Genomic DNA, 14,685 nt, shown 5'->3' on the forward strand with positions numbered 1-14,685 from the left:
TGTAGCTTGGTTTTTCTCAGCCTGCATCTTATCTCTCCCCCCCCCCCTCTCCGGTTTCACAACAGTAGACGAAGGCCGGCTCCTTATCGCCACCGCCAATGGCTTCTGCAACTTTATTTCCCATTTGCGCATGGAAACAAACACTGAAGCTACAATGCACAGCCTATGGTGCTCAAGGCCAGGAGTGGATGGCTTCGTCTCCCTGATAACTGTCTCCGCGGATACCCTATCGGCGCAGCCCGGAACAGTGTGACGTCTTCCTTCGGCCTGGGTTGCTTCTTAAGTTTGGAGGACAACAAGATTAACTGAGCACACGGTGGCATGATATCGGCCCCCGCCCGCCTGAGAGCAAGCACAGCCCAAAGCTGAAGAGCCCCACTGCCAGGAAGACGACTAATTTCGAGGCAGGATTTTCTCCCATGCACGTTGGAGGGGCAAGGAGAAGAAACCACAAGTGCCACAGAAGTGCCATTTCTATGATTCTAGGTCTTTCTTTGCAAAGTTCTCAGTGGTGGTCTCCCCTTCCAAGTCCTGATAGCCTTCTGAGATCGGATGATCTATCCCAGGGGTGGCCAAACTGTGGCTCTGCAGATGTCCATGGACTAGAGTTCCCATGAGCCCCTATCATGTTGGCAAGGGCTCATGGGAAATGCGGTCCATGGACAGCTGAAGAACTACAGTTTAGCCACCCTGATCTATACCATACCGGCGTTCCTCGCTCCGTAATATTTGTCATAGACGATAAGTAACAAACTTATTGAATGTCCTTCCTAGAACAAGCAGGCTTCTTCTTCCCACCATGGTGGACCCAGGTCCCTAAGAGTGGCTTGCGGGATGAAAGAGATGGAAGTTTGAGACCCCCTGAAATACTGCAAACAAAAGCATATCCATCTACCCTGATTGGGAGACCGTTCCAGGCACACCTTTAATGACATCAGTCCTATAAAGTCATTAGGTTTAGAAGATGGCACTTCCACACCTCTGTAGTCTAAGCCAGTCAGTTAACGCGGTTTAGATTCCAGTTCATTTTAATTGAGACGGGAAAGAAAGTTTGTGAGTTCTTCCCTCGAAATCAGGCTCTCATGAAAGCCCTGGGGTTTCTTGACAGCTCTGGAATGGTTTCCCGAATGGGTGGGAATTAATTCACTTTTTATATACCTAGATTTTAAATTTGTTCAACGTTTATGGGGTGATATGACGGTATATGTCTACCCCGCCCTTCCCCAAATGGCCAATGGAAGAGGTGGGAAAGGAAGGGGCATGTCCACAGCTCTGCTTCCCGGCCATATCCTGCACGATCCGCGCCACTTCTGCGGTTTCTCAATACCTGAAGAATGTTTCAGTCAAAAGGTTGAGAGAGGCTGCTCTAAATGAACACACCCAGAGAAGAAAGGGCTGTGCATATGGACTGCAGGCTCTCAGGCTTCAATCAGGCAGGAGATCCCCTGTAAAAATGTCCTTATTAGGACAGAGGCATGCCGGAATTCACAAAGCGCAACCTGAGGAAGTCCTCCGATCAATAGGTGTCTTTCCGGGAGCCAATAAACACCCAGCAAGCAGTCTCTCCTGCATTCATGACGACACCAAGGACTTATTTGGAATCTGCTCTGCAGGAAACGCTTCCGATGCAAAACCCTGGAGCTGTCACCACGGCCTTAAGCAATGGATGCATTTCAGCCGTGCAGTTTTAATTTATGATGCTATGATGAAAGGGAGTGACACATGTACCCTGCGCGCAGGGCAATAACCCAACCGATCTTTTTTCCTGGTCTGCTTTTGACAGCTGCATCCAAGATTGACGGCGAATTGCCCATCACAATGTGAAAGAACTAGATTCTAGTTCAGAAGCACTTGAGAGACCAACGAGACTTTCAAGGGATGAGTTTCTGAGAGCCGTGAGAACATAAGAGAAGCCATCTTGGATCAGGCCGATGGCCCATCAAATCCAACACTCTGCGTCACACTGTGGACAAAACTTCAGGGACATCAGTCAGAAGGTCCACCAGCAGGACCAGAACTCCCGACCCCCCCCCCACACACACACACTGTTGCCCCCTAAGCACTGAGAGTATGAAACTCTCTTAGTGAAATACAATCCAAACAGGAGCCTTGCAGCACCTTAAAAAAAAACAACAACACCAAAACTAAATTTCTTCCAACTCTGCGAGCAAATCCTGCATCTGAGAAATGTGAGTCCATGAAAGCTGAGAGCAGAATGACATTGTCAAACTTCAAAGTGCCACAAGGCGCCTGTTTATGGTTTCTCCAGCAGTTTAGGGAAGTTTCCAAAACCCATTTGAACCGAACAAAACAAAGAAAACAAAAACATCCTGGCCAGGCGGGGATTCACTGGGCCCCAGGCCAAGACGCGCTGGGCTTCTGCCCTCCGGCTCTCTTCCCAAGGCTCATCCCTCTGGTCACACCCAGGGTGCCAAGCCTTGCAAGGCGAGGAAACCACAAATCCAACCCAGATCTTACTGAGCTACTTCCTGCAAAACGGTCCCTACTTCCTCCTCTCCGCCAGCACCGATCAAACCGGGGATTTTAAAAGCACATTTCGGGGCCTTTCCCATTTCTTATGGGGAAGATTTTTAACGTCCTCCGTTTGAATCTACACAAAACCACAGACCCCCCAAGCACGGCTGAAAGCAGGCCTCTGTTTGCCAGACCTGCAAAGAGATATTATGGGCCTACGGATGTAAACACTGACGAGTTCAAAGTTCAGATGCTAGGTCCAAAGCTCTGGATGCTTTTGTTATATCCACAGGTGGATTGTGTGCTCACCTGGGCTGAAGGCGGGGAGATCTCTGTCCACGGAAGATGATTTCTACGTTGCCCTGTGCACGGGACATGCTAGGCCCTGCCCACACAAGACCCCGAAGCTGAAACCATTTTGACTGACAATCTGTGCCAAGGAGTACTTCCTTTTGTCTGTTCTGAACCAACTGCCCATTTGCATCACTGGCGGCCCTCGATTTCTAGTCTTCTGCGAAGGGAAGGAAACATTCTCTTTATCACCTCATGCATCATGGTACCAACCTCTATCGGGCCTCCCCCTCCAATCTCCCACCACCCCCTCGTCTTCCTAATTTTGACGAGCCCAAAATTGCCTTGCTTTTTATAGTGCTGGCATTTTCCTAATTTCACATGGCTCTGTTGTTTCAAGTGACTCTTGTAAGCACTCAAGGAATGTGTTTATCGAGTGTGATGGTCAGGATTTTAAATAAGGAAGGCACGCACTTTCCCTGTAGGATCTGGGGCAAACCGGGTTCCAAGGAGGTAACGGGCCCAGGAGTCTCTTTCGGGTTGAGGAAGATCATTCGTAGCTACGGGCAAAGTGCTGCTTAGCGGAAGCAGCCGGGGAGCTTTTCTTCGGGCGAGTAAAGGAGCGTGGGCATCACTGGGCTCTGCTGGCAATGTTTCCGCCGCCAATTATAGAACTTCATAAACAGTGAAGCGTATCTTCGTTGGAAGTCATTAATGCCACTATGCCTTTGGGCTTGTGTCTCCAATGAGACTAGCAGATGAAACGCACACACAGAGACACTGATCTCTTTCTCTCGAGGCCAGAGGGGGCAGAAGCAACTCCGGCCATATTCTAACTCACAGCGGTTTCCTTGAGTGAGTTACGTAACGCCACAGACCAAACCCGAGGCGAGAGCTTGCGATAAACTTAGACGCAACCCCCTGAAGAGGGTCCCCGGAGACACCAACGAGAAAACTGTTCTTCTAAACGGTACGCTTGGCTTGGATTGCCTGAAAACGCAGAGCTGAGAGCGGGCCGGCCGATGTCGGCGGGCCTCACCTCTCCAGACCCTTTTCCACACGGTGGAAAGAGAGGAAACCCCCGGGGAGGAAAATGAAGGAAGAATAAAAGAGACTGCGTATTTATGACCTGTTGCGGAAAGAGAGGTATGGACCAACACAGCGCATCTCTCCCACCTTTCTTTAGCAACCTAGGATGATGGTTCTTTTCCCTCTTCTTGCCCTGGCCATGTCCTTGGTTACCACCGTTGAGCTCCCCAGCGGCTTTTGCTTCCGCCATAATTTCCTACTAACACTTTTACACTAATGGTCCACAAGTCTCGGGATCTTTAGGGGATTCTGGCTCTCAGGAACTCGTACTCCCTCAAATTTGTGGGTCTCCAAGATGCTACCGGACTCGAATCTGGAGCTCGGTAACCAGGGGCTCTACTGCCCCTTCTCACAAGTAACTCTGAAAGACTATCTTGAGCCTTCTCATCACACGAACAAGCGTGACGTGAATGGGCCACCTTACTAACAGCAGGAAAGAGTCAAATATTAAACCGAGTGCAGTTTAGAGGCACACCTTCCCCACAAGAATGTTGCTTTCAGTCCCCTCTTCGGCTTCTGTTTTCTAAGTCACAATCGCAGTAACTGACTTAGCGGAATAAACTTCCCAATGATTCCACGGAAGTGTTGCTCTCTTCTGGCTATTATTAGTGTCCAAGTGGGTTCCGAGGAAATTCAGCGGAAAGGTTAGAACGACAAGGGACTCCAGAAAAGCGAGTCAGAGTCGCTTTCATCCTGATTAGCAATATAGGCAAGATCACAAGTAGGTGGAGCTCTCCTTCCGGAGTCAAAATTTAAATAAAAGTGTTATCAGAAAACAGACTGCATTCCAACCCGGTTGAGCAATGAACGCTCCAAAACGTACGAGTCATGAGGTCTTCATGTGCTGAATCCCTGCGTCTTGCAACTCTAACACAAAGGTCTCAGGATCCAAATACATTGCCGGTGAAACGGATGAGCAGCGCATTTTGGTCTTACAAAAGAGAAGGAATCCGAAAGAGAAGGAATCAGACATTGTTAAATCTATCAGCTGATGAGGTTCTATCTAACCCATTCAAGGCTCCACCCAAAAGACACAGTAGAAAGTCACAAGAAGCCAGATCGTAATCTCTCTCTCTCTCTCTCTTTCTCTCTATTGTCTTCCAGCAATTTGGACTCTTCATTGAGAACGGCTGGTGCCCAAGTGGCTGGGTGAAGACCTGAGTCTGAAGCCACTCAACCTGGGACACTTCTGTGGTCGCCCGGAGATATTCCACCCACGGCCTATGTGATTACGGTGTGTGGATTTGCGGGCGGACGGAGAAAAACCAAGGAGAGGCTCTCTGCAGCGTCTCTCTTTTGCCCCTCTTCCAAGCACCCCGAGAAGGAGAGGCCCATAAGGAAGAGCTCTGAAGCGCTCCAAACAGGGAGGGGCCATTTCAAGGAAAACAAAGGAGTTAGCCGAGATGAATAATCTCTGCGCACACCACCCCAAAATAGTCATAAGGAAATCCAGCGTTACGAGGTCACCGAACAGGTAAGGCAAGAAGCAGCAGCAGCCCTGGTTACACCATCCTGGTGCCCCACAGCTGACACCCAAAGACTCAAAGTGCCTTCTAAGAGATTCTGGAGAGTGTCCATTTGGAGAGCACGGTTACTTAAGAGCCAAAGGACCTGATAGGCTGCCGCGTGACACTTCCACAAATGGTTCCCATCCATTGGGGTGGAGGCCATGGTGCATGCAGAAGGCCTGCAGCTCTCTCAGAGCTCTCTCAGCCTCACAGAGTGTCTGTGGTGGGGAAAGGAAGGTGTTTGTAACATCTTATTGTTGTGAACCGCCCCAAGCTCTTATGGGGAGGAGCAATATAGAAATTGTTATTAATAATTATGCCTCTGTTTTGAGACTCCACTGGGTAGTGAGAAGCGGGATATTAAAAAAAAAACCTAGTTCTGATTATTACTGACAAAGTAGAGAATGCCCTTTTGTGTCTACTTCTCTCTCTAAGAGCAGTGGCCGAAGGATGGTTAGAAATGCCGTTCGTTCTCGCCCTGATCCAACTGTTAAGATTTCTACTTCCAAGCGACTCCAAAGGAACAGCTCTAATGGTGGCAAGCTCTCCTTCTTTGGAAGTTTTAAGCAGAGGCTAGAGGGCCATCTGACAGAGATGCTGATTCTATGACTCACGGTGAATTTAGGCAGATAGGGAGAGGGAGGGCAGGAAGGGAATGAGACAGTGCTTGGCTCTTGGGGTCCTTTTCTTAAATGTCCAGGGCAATGCCCTGACTTGGGGGCCAGGAAAGAATTTGTTCCCAGGCCAGGCCCAAGGATCCATGAGGGTTTTTTGCTTTCCTCTGGACGGACATAGAGTGTGGGGTTGCAGGAGGTAGGAAAGGAGGTAGCTGTCAATTTCCTGCAACATGCAACAAGCTGTCAATTTCCTGCAAACAAGATGACTCTTGATACACCTTCCAGCTTGGTTTCTCTGTCAATTATGAGCTACGACGCCCATAAAAGAGGGCAAGCGACCCAAATTCCGCTGTTATTTTCACGGTATGCTCAAAACGTATATATTCTACATCAAGCCAAGAAGGCTAGATTTATTCTAAAGGCTCCATGGCCAAGAACGTGCCTTCTTAAATATCATGAGCTGTGGTATAAGACTGGTCATAGTTCATATGCTACAGTAGATGTACAGAAGTGGCCAGATGTTTAATCTGGAATAAGAATTAATGATGGAAACTGGTAAAATAAGATTAGTTCTAAAATATTTGGAGTGAGAACTACTGTTACGATTATTAGTATTTATTCTTTACTTATTCTTTGATTTATATACCGCTGCTCTTATGAAGAGTAGGGGAAACCCTCTGCTTCATTCTTCTATATTTACAACGTACAGTAATTTTTGAATATTATGATTTGTTATATACAGTTCTTTTCTTTCCTGAGTCTTGCTTTCTATGTTTATCATTCTTCTTTTAAAAACTGAATATATCTCGATTTTAACTATGAAATACGGTGTGCTGTTTTCTGTCCGTAGACAGGTGGGCCAAGAAGAAGATTCTCAACTCCTCTTCCCCCAAGGCCAGCCAATTATCAGCTACTTTGGGCTCCCTTCCCACTGTGATGCACGGATTCTTTTGTATCCCTCACACTAGAGCTGTGTCACCAGACCCAGAAACCCGCTCTGATAAGAACACAAGTTTTTTTCCAGCCAGGGGGGCATGAATACAGCAACTGTCACTTAAACAAAAGGCAGAAAAAGAAAGTGGACTCTTTTTTTTTCTCTCTCGACGTGGACCAATAAGCGACAATACACAAAGAGGAAAATGCGCTTATGTCACAACTATTGTTAAAACAGAACTGGAAGCAGGAAGGGAGGGGCAAAATCTAGTCAGGAGGTTTCTAAACTACACACAGAAAAATGCCATGTACTGAATCATAGTATCTGTCCATCAAGGTCCGTATTGTCTACTTAGACTTGTAGCAGTTCTCTCCAGGGTCTCAGGCTAAGGTCTTTCCCATCCCGTCCTGGCTGGTCCTTTAACTGGAGATGCCGGGGATTGAACCTGGGACCTTCTGCCTGCCAAGCAGAGGCTCTATCACTAAGCCACACACCCCTCCCCTTCTTGGATACCCTTTACCTTTGAAATATGTTAGTGCCAGAATTTAAAACCTTTCCACACAAGCAGAGAACTCAACCCTGCAAAATCCGTATTTCTTCATATTGAGGAGTGGGTGACCTAATGCTTCTCCTCCAAGAGGCGCCAATAGAATCTCTTATACAGATCAGGCGATGGCCAAATGTAATCAGCTGCTGCCTTCCCCTGTCTATTTTTGGTGCCGCCTGACATGGGATTCAAAAAGTCACTGGGCCGGTTCTTCCCACAGGCATCTTGGAGGCAAGCCCCACGCCCAGTTGCCCCTCCCCTCCGTTGGAGGTTTCCACTTTGGCACAAGCCGGGCTTGCAAGCAAGGGGGTTGTGGCTCTGCAAACCGGGGTTTGTGATCTCAAGTTAGAGGACGGATGCAAGCCGCAGTTTGACAGGCCGAATATCCCAGCAGGGCTACGGATTGGCCTTGCCACGAGTGAATTGGGCTCTATGGTGTGTACCGGGGGGGGGGGGGAACAGCACACGAAAACAAGGAATGATTCAAAAGTGAGAGGCCGAGCCGTGAACAGCAGGTATGTGCCTCACCTGTTTCCTCAAAACTCCAGGGATCTTTTGCATTTTGGCACCGAGGCAGATCAGCATAAACAGTCGTATGCTCTACCGGGGGACCCACACATATACAAGGTGCCCTCCTAAATACAACCTCCTGGGACTCCTACAAGACCTGTTTAGGACTCCGACGAGAAAAAGACTTCTGGACAGACGCACAACCGCCTCTTGGCCCGGGAGACTAAACCCCCCATTTTATCAGCTCTCTTTGCTTAGCTTTTTAAATCTGTCATGCTTAGTTCCTGAGCCATTCTTCTCAGCACTAAACAGAGGAAGGACCACCCCATGTTTGTAGTGGGGGCCTCACAGATACCACACTGCTAGCCTGAACCAGCGGAAACCCGTTCCTGGACTATCTTGGAGGGCCCTCTGCCCTAGCAGGCTCAACCTTCACCCCTTGCAATTTTATTTTTTTTTACATGTGCCTTTGAAGTCAGCAGCTCAGTTCCAGGGAAGCCTTATTCCCTAAGCACACAATCAAAAACAGGAAGAACCGGGAACATTCCTTTACTACAGAACAAGGAGTCCCAACCCCTATTTACATACCGAAGCAGCCACAAAGAGAGCGACAAATAATATCCCCGTATTCCCCAAAAGCAGAAAAAGGGACGCAAAAGCCGAGACGCATTTTGAATCCGTAAGGATCAGCAGATCCGGTAACGACTCTGGATTCTCGCCCAAGTCTTGCTTCTTTCCCACCGATGGAATAATCGGTGTCACGCCGAACAACGATACACACAACAGGCCGGACGTGCGGAAAATGACACGTGCATTTAAACACAATTCCTTAAAACGGCGACGGGGGGTTAAGAACGACCTGCCAAGCTAACGCAGAATGTTCTGGGAACCCTCTGGCGTTTCCGCCGGGGTCGGTCATCGGGTTCCTCGCAAACAGAACCCGAGTGAAAAGCAATTAGGGGAGGTTAAAAATATAACTTTCTTCCCAGTTCTTAAAAGAAGGATCCACTAAGAAAACGCAGCGCCCAACGCCACTGCATTAGTGCGGTGCCCGAGGAAGGCGTTCAGGTGTAAACACATACCAGGAGATGACATCAGACCGAAACTGCCTCAGTTTCACTTGAGAGCACAGCCCTCCGGGGTCTCCGGGGGCCGCCTTTAATGCATCAGAGGTGTGCAAAGATCCTGCAGCAGTGGAGGACGGGGCCGTCGGGGAGCGGCGCTTGGAGAAGGCCCAGAGAACCCGAACTTTTCTGCCTCCAAAGTGAGAGGCTCCCTCCAGTTTCTGTGAACCAGCAGGCAACCTGTTGAGGCGGCCAAGCTCCACCCCTTTTCCCAGGGGGGGGAGGAGGAGGGGGAGGGCCCGGGCAGGTAGCGGACACGCCCCTCCCTGCATCCACCTGTGCCTCGGAGCACGCCCACCCTCCCTCCCAACAGGTGGGGCTCTTCCCCGCCCTCCAGAGCCCAGGAGGGGAAACAGGACGGAGTCCCGCCCGAGCGGCGCTTCCCAAACTTGCGCGGCTGCCCTTGCAGGGATGCCGGCGCCGCCGACCCAACCGGAGGGAGCCGCGGAGACTTCCCCGCCCGGCTGAAGCCGAGTCCTTCGGGGGGGGGAGAAGGGGCTGCTTGGGGACGCGCCCCCGGGGTTGCCAACCTGCGGCTGGAGGCGGCCGGGAGAGACCGGCGGCGCGGGCCCCCCCCCCCCCGTCTCTTTGCAGCGTCCAGCCAGCCCCGGCAGCCAACAGGTGGCGGCTCCGAGGGGGGAGACGAGGCCAGACAATGGGCGGCCCTGGGGAGGCCCCCCCCCTCTGTAACGCTGCACGGGGGGCACAGGGCGCCCCCCCCGCCCGGTCCCCCAGAGGCCCGGCCCCGCGGGCCAAACGCAACGTGCTCGACCCCCGAGCAAGGGGGCAGGGGGGGCGCGGAGGGCGCCGGCAGGGGCCACGAGGCAGGCAGGCAGGCCGGCTCCCTCCCTGCGGCCAGCCAAGAGCGGCGGGGCTTACCTTGCTGGAAGCGGCGGCGGCGGCCCGGGCAGACATTTTGTTTCCTTCCCGTCCCCGGAGGAGGAGGAGGAGGAGGGCCGCGGCGGCTGGCTGGAGAGCGAGCGAGGGAGGCAGGGAGGGGGGGGGGAGCCAGGCCGGGCCCTCCCCGCCCCACTCGGCCGCCTGCGGGCTGCTGCTGCTGCTGCTGCTTTCTGGGGCTCCTCCTGCTGCTGCTGCTGCTGCTGCTGCTCTTTCCACGGCCGCCCCCCGCGCCGGCCAAGTTTGGCCCCAAGTCGGCCCGGGCAGTGGGCAGAGGCAGGCTCGGCGGGGGGGGGGGGGAAGGGGCGGGGCGTGTGTGGTTGGGGGGGGGCTCGGGCCGGCCGCTCCGCCTCCTCCGCCTCCTCCGCCTCCTGCCCGGCCAGCCCCGACAATGGCCGGCCCGCCCGCCCCGCGCCCTCTGCCAGGCCGGCCTGCCCGGAGCGCCCCTCCGGCCCCTTTGGTTCCGCCCGCGGACCCCGCGCACAGTGGCCCCGGCCGGCGCCAGCCTATCGCGCGCCTCGGCGGGGAGCAGGGGCGGAGCCAGGCCAGGCAAAGCAAAGCAAGGCAGGGAAGGCGCACGGGCGCCTCGATCCCCCTTGCAAGGAGGAGAGCAGAGACCTCCGCCGACGCCCCTGCGACACGCGTGTCTGGAGGCACATCATAGAGCCACAGAATGGGAAGGGCCCTCCGGGGTCATCTAGTCCGACCCCCTGCCCTGTGCAGGACACTCCCAGCCCTCTCGCTCACCCGCTGCAACCTGCCACCGCCTTGAGCCTTCGCGGAATCAGCCTCTCCGCCAGAAACAGGAGAAATCCGAGCTCTCTCCATCCATCAGTCTGCCCCTGCATCCATCCATCCATCCATCCTTCTTTGGTGTAGTTTACACACAGGGCTCTGGGCCGTGTGCAACACACATTGACAAATTCAAAACATACGTTTAAAACCTTACAGACAACCAGCCGGTTTGCTCAGTTTGCAAGGTTGTCACGGCTCTACGTTTCAATGTCTTAATTTCATATTCATTTAGAGATGGAAACTGCCCCGGGCCGGCCTGCTGGGAGGGGTGGGGTGTAAATCCCAACACAGAAACAAATAAAATAGTAAGTCCCGTTTGCAGATGCTACAAAAATGCTCCAAAAAAGGAAACGAACGCTTTTTAGGCCGGTGCTAAGTGAATTTGGCCCTCCCAGGTGGGTCACAGCAACCCTACACAGGTCAACTCAGAGAAAAATCCTGGTTTTTTTTTCCCCACTGGGGGTTGCTCCCAGGAAAGAGCCCTTCCATGTGTTTGGGAAGGGAAGCAGAATGTAAGTGAAATTAATAATCCTTTGCATTTATCCCGATTGTATCAATCAAGTCTGAAGGAAAGCTGCATCGCCATCACCTTCCTGTCACTTGGATCCCAGGCAGAAATGTTTCCTCTGACGCAGCAAAACAAGAGTACAAATTTATTCAAGGGAATATTTTATGGGGGGAGGGGGAAATCCTTGAAAATTGCAGAGAAATGTGAGTCCTGCCTCTCCCTTCAGCCCCCATGCCTTGTGCTTGTTAAAACGTTTTTTTAAAAAAGGAAAGAAGCCAGATTTGGTGCTGTGGAGTGACTTCAGATGTGTCACTTAGAGCAATTTTTAGCCCCTTTCTCACTGCTGGTGTGTACACTTGAGAAACTGGTTCCTATCAGGGCTTTGAACAGCACCCTACATCTACCACCTGCCTTTTCTTAAAGTGCAGTTCAAAAAACATCAGCACCCCCTCATCGGGAACGTTCATGCCGTAGGTCGAGGGGCTACGGTCTTCTGACATAACCTCAGCCTGCTTTTTGTTGGCAGCTTTCAGCTGCCGCTCCTGGTGGAACGGGCAGGAAGGAAAAGGCTGGGTCTGCCACAGGAAAGAACAGGAAATTTGCCTCTGGACTGAGCAAACACAAGAAGTCACAGGCTCTAAAGGCTGCCAAAACAATTGTGTTTTCCAGGACTGTTCTTTGTTGAAAAAGAACATTGTTTTTCAGCCTGGCGTAGTGGGACATGGGCATAGAAAACCAGAACCTGGTGTGAACTGGAGTGGAGATATACAGGCGCTTAGGCCCAAATCTTTCTGCAGGGACGGTGCTTAGCTCGGCGTTACCAGAAAGAGAAAAGAGCAGCTACGAGCACGTACAGAGTGCCTCTTCCTTACTACCAATCTACGACAACCATCGTTCACACAATTAGAGGCAAAGTTTCCTGTCAGGACAGAAGTTTGATCTTCAGGACTTATTTTAGGAATTACATACAGATGATCCCCAGCCTGTATAAAGGCTGAAGCTGAGCCAGGGTCCCAGATCAAGGCCTTCCCCATCCCCTCCTGCCTGGCCCCTTAACTGGAGATGCTGGGGATTGAACCTGGGACCTTCTGCCTGCCAAGCAGAGGCTCTGCCCCTGAGCCAGGGTCCCAGATCAAGGCCTTCCCCATCCCCTCCTGCCTGGTCCTTTAACTGGAGATGCCGGGGATTGAACCGGGGACCTTCTGCCTGCCAAGCTGAGCCAGGGTCCCAGATCAAGGCCTTTCCCATCCCCTCCTGCCTGGCCCTTTAACTGGAGATGCCGGGGATTGAACCGGGGACCTTCTGCATCTATTCTCACATCAAGTCTCATTTGGCAAGCTTCGCTTTCTGCAGCCGCGTCCCCCTTCCTGGGCCTGGCGGAATGTTTTGTCCACTCATTCTGCAACAGCCCTGACCGAAAAGCCGAGAACAATATTGCCCCTTTGGCTCAAGGTAACCCTGGGAAAACACCCGCCGTGTTTGCTGATCTCCTCGCCACCCCTTCAAAAGGCAAGCAAGCAAGCATCTGTGGCGTGTGAAGCGGCAGGCTGAACATATGCAGCCGTCTGTGTGCGCATCACGTGCCCCGTCGACGACAGGACTTCTGGAACTCTTGCGGAAAGGAGTGAGCCCTGCCGTATGACAACACGCTGGCAAACAACATGCTCGAACGCCCACCTCTCCGAAAGCAGTGATAAATTGGGAGCTGTGATTTTTCCCGGGCAGGTATCAAAAAATGGACTGACCGTCCTCGGTAAACCGGGGATGCCTGAGCATGTGAGTTGTTATTTGCCTAACGATAAGCCCTCAAGGAAACGACGGGGCGACATGCTGAAGAACCACAGTGGGCTGGAAGAGAGCTGGAATCGCCCCCGATTGTTTCAGCTGCTTCGGGAAGAGGAGGAAATCCCTTTATAGCTTCATTGTTGGTGTGCCTGCTTGGCTTTTTTGGGCCTCTGTGGAGGCAAGGGGAACGTCCTTGCATATCTGAAACAGGGTTTGTGCCAGTTATAGGTTGAATCGGTTGAATCAAGTTTATTTAAAAGAGGGTTCTGGAGTTTCGGCTCCTCTGGTGGACCTCCTGGTGGGTTTTGGCCCCTGTGGGACACAGAGCGTTGGCTTGGATGAGCCAGTTCCCCGGGAGAAAAGGGATGATTTGGAGGGTGGGCTTTCTTACAACTTATCAATATAAAAAGCAGGCCACAAAGCAGCGGATGTGACGAAAACCCCTAAATTAAATGAGCATCCATATTGCACTTCACGTTTCTTCACCCAGGTCTCTTGCTGACAAGGGCCGAGGGAGTGTCTCTCTAGGGCCTTCTAGGACACCATGATCCAAATGCAATCTGTGAATCTGCAGCCAGCCCTCTTGCTTGGTACCGGTGCCTCCCTCAGGGTGGGGCCGTGGCTCAGGGGCAGAGCATCTGCTTGACATGCAGAAGGTCCCCGGTTCAACGCCACTCCTTTGCTGCTGCACTTCGGAGCGATCCTGCGTTTCTCAGTTTGAAGAAACGGGAAGGGCCTTCTGCAGCGGACGAAGATCTGACTTCTTTCTGAGCGCTGCGCGGAAGGAAGGAAACGGAAGCCAGAGGAACCGCAACAGCCTCTCGACGACTTCCTGTGGTTTTTTTTCAGAATCTGCCGCCTAGAAAGGCCACCGTTCTCGAGCAGATCTCCCGCAAGAGGCTATTTTTGCAAGCATTACGGGCTTCCTTCCCTCCCACGCCCCAAAAGAGGATTCGGTCGAAAAGGGGGGAATTCAGCATCCAATCTTAGGGTACAAGAAGGTCTCATGGAGGAGGTGCCAAGAGGTGCCCTCACGTGCTTCTGGTGGTTTTGTCCTCTGTACTTTTGCCAAAGTAGTCCTTGCCCCCGAACGGGCAGTAATCCAAAGATCCAAACAAGCTCCATCATGCTTTCACTTTCTCGACCCCGCCCCGCCCGGGTTTTTCCTGTCTCTCCCGCAGAGGTCCCTGTCCGCCCAGGTTCCCCCTTTCCGATCCGGGATGCAGAGGATTATTAAAAACATATTTCCAGATGCTGGCGGTGCCCCCGATGCAAATTCACCTGGACAAACAATGCCTACGTACCAGTGGTTCTTATTTGCCAGAGGCTGTCCTTTTCTGAACTTAGGGATGGCAAGGGCAGCTTAGGAGATTCCTAGGAATGGTGGGGGAGCGGTGGGAGGGTGAAGATTGGGGAAGGGGCTCAAACAGAGATCAGATTCCCTGGGGATAAGGATGCCAGCCTCCAGGTGGGGCCTGGGGATCTCCTGGAATGCCAACTCCTCTCCAGACAACAGGGATCACTTCCCCTGGAGAAAATAGACGCTTTGGAGAGGAGACTCTCCGGCCTTGTACCCCCTGAGGTCCCTGTCCTCCCTAGGCCCAA

The 14,685-nt window shown here is 52.2% G+C and overlaps 1 protein-coding gene across 16 annotated transcripts in view; it reads right to left on the reverse strand.

The window, feature by feature from the left end:
* The window catches only part of TJP1 (tight junction protein 1), a 140,792-nt gene that overhangs the window by 56,555 nt on the left and 69,552 nt on the right, over nucleotides 1-14,685 (reverse strand). The window contains exon 1 of one of the 16 annotated variants that reach the window (XM_077318327.1): nucleotides 9,975-10,276. The exons of 14 other annotated variants lie outside the window; for them this stretch is intronic. In XM_077318327.1, the coding sequence (XP_077174442.1) occupies nucleotides 9,975-10,010 (36 nt within the window). In that variant the 5' untranslated portion in view covers nucleotides 10,011-10,276. Of the gene's footprint in view, nucleotides 1-9,053; nucleotides 9,288-9,974; nucleotides 10,277-14,685 lie in introns of those variants that run through there. One more of the 16 variants, XM_077318328.1, reaches the window with a different exon arrangement.

The sequence above is a fragment of the Paroedura picta genome, chromosome 18, assembly GCF_049243985.1.
Source record: "Paroedura picta isolate Pp20150507F chromosome 18, Ppicta_v3.0, whole genome shotgun sequence".
NCBI classification, from domain to species: Eukaryota; Metazoa; Chordata; class Lepidosauria; order Squamata; family Gekkonidae; genus Paroedura; species Paroedura picta.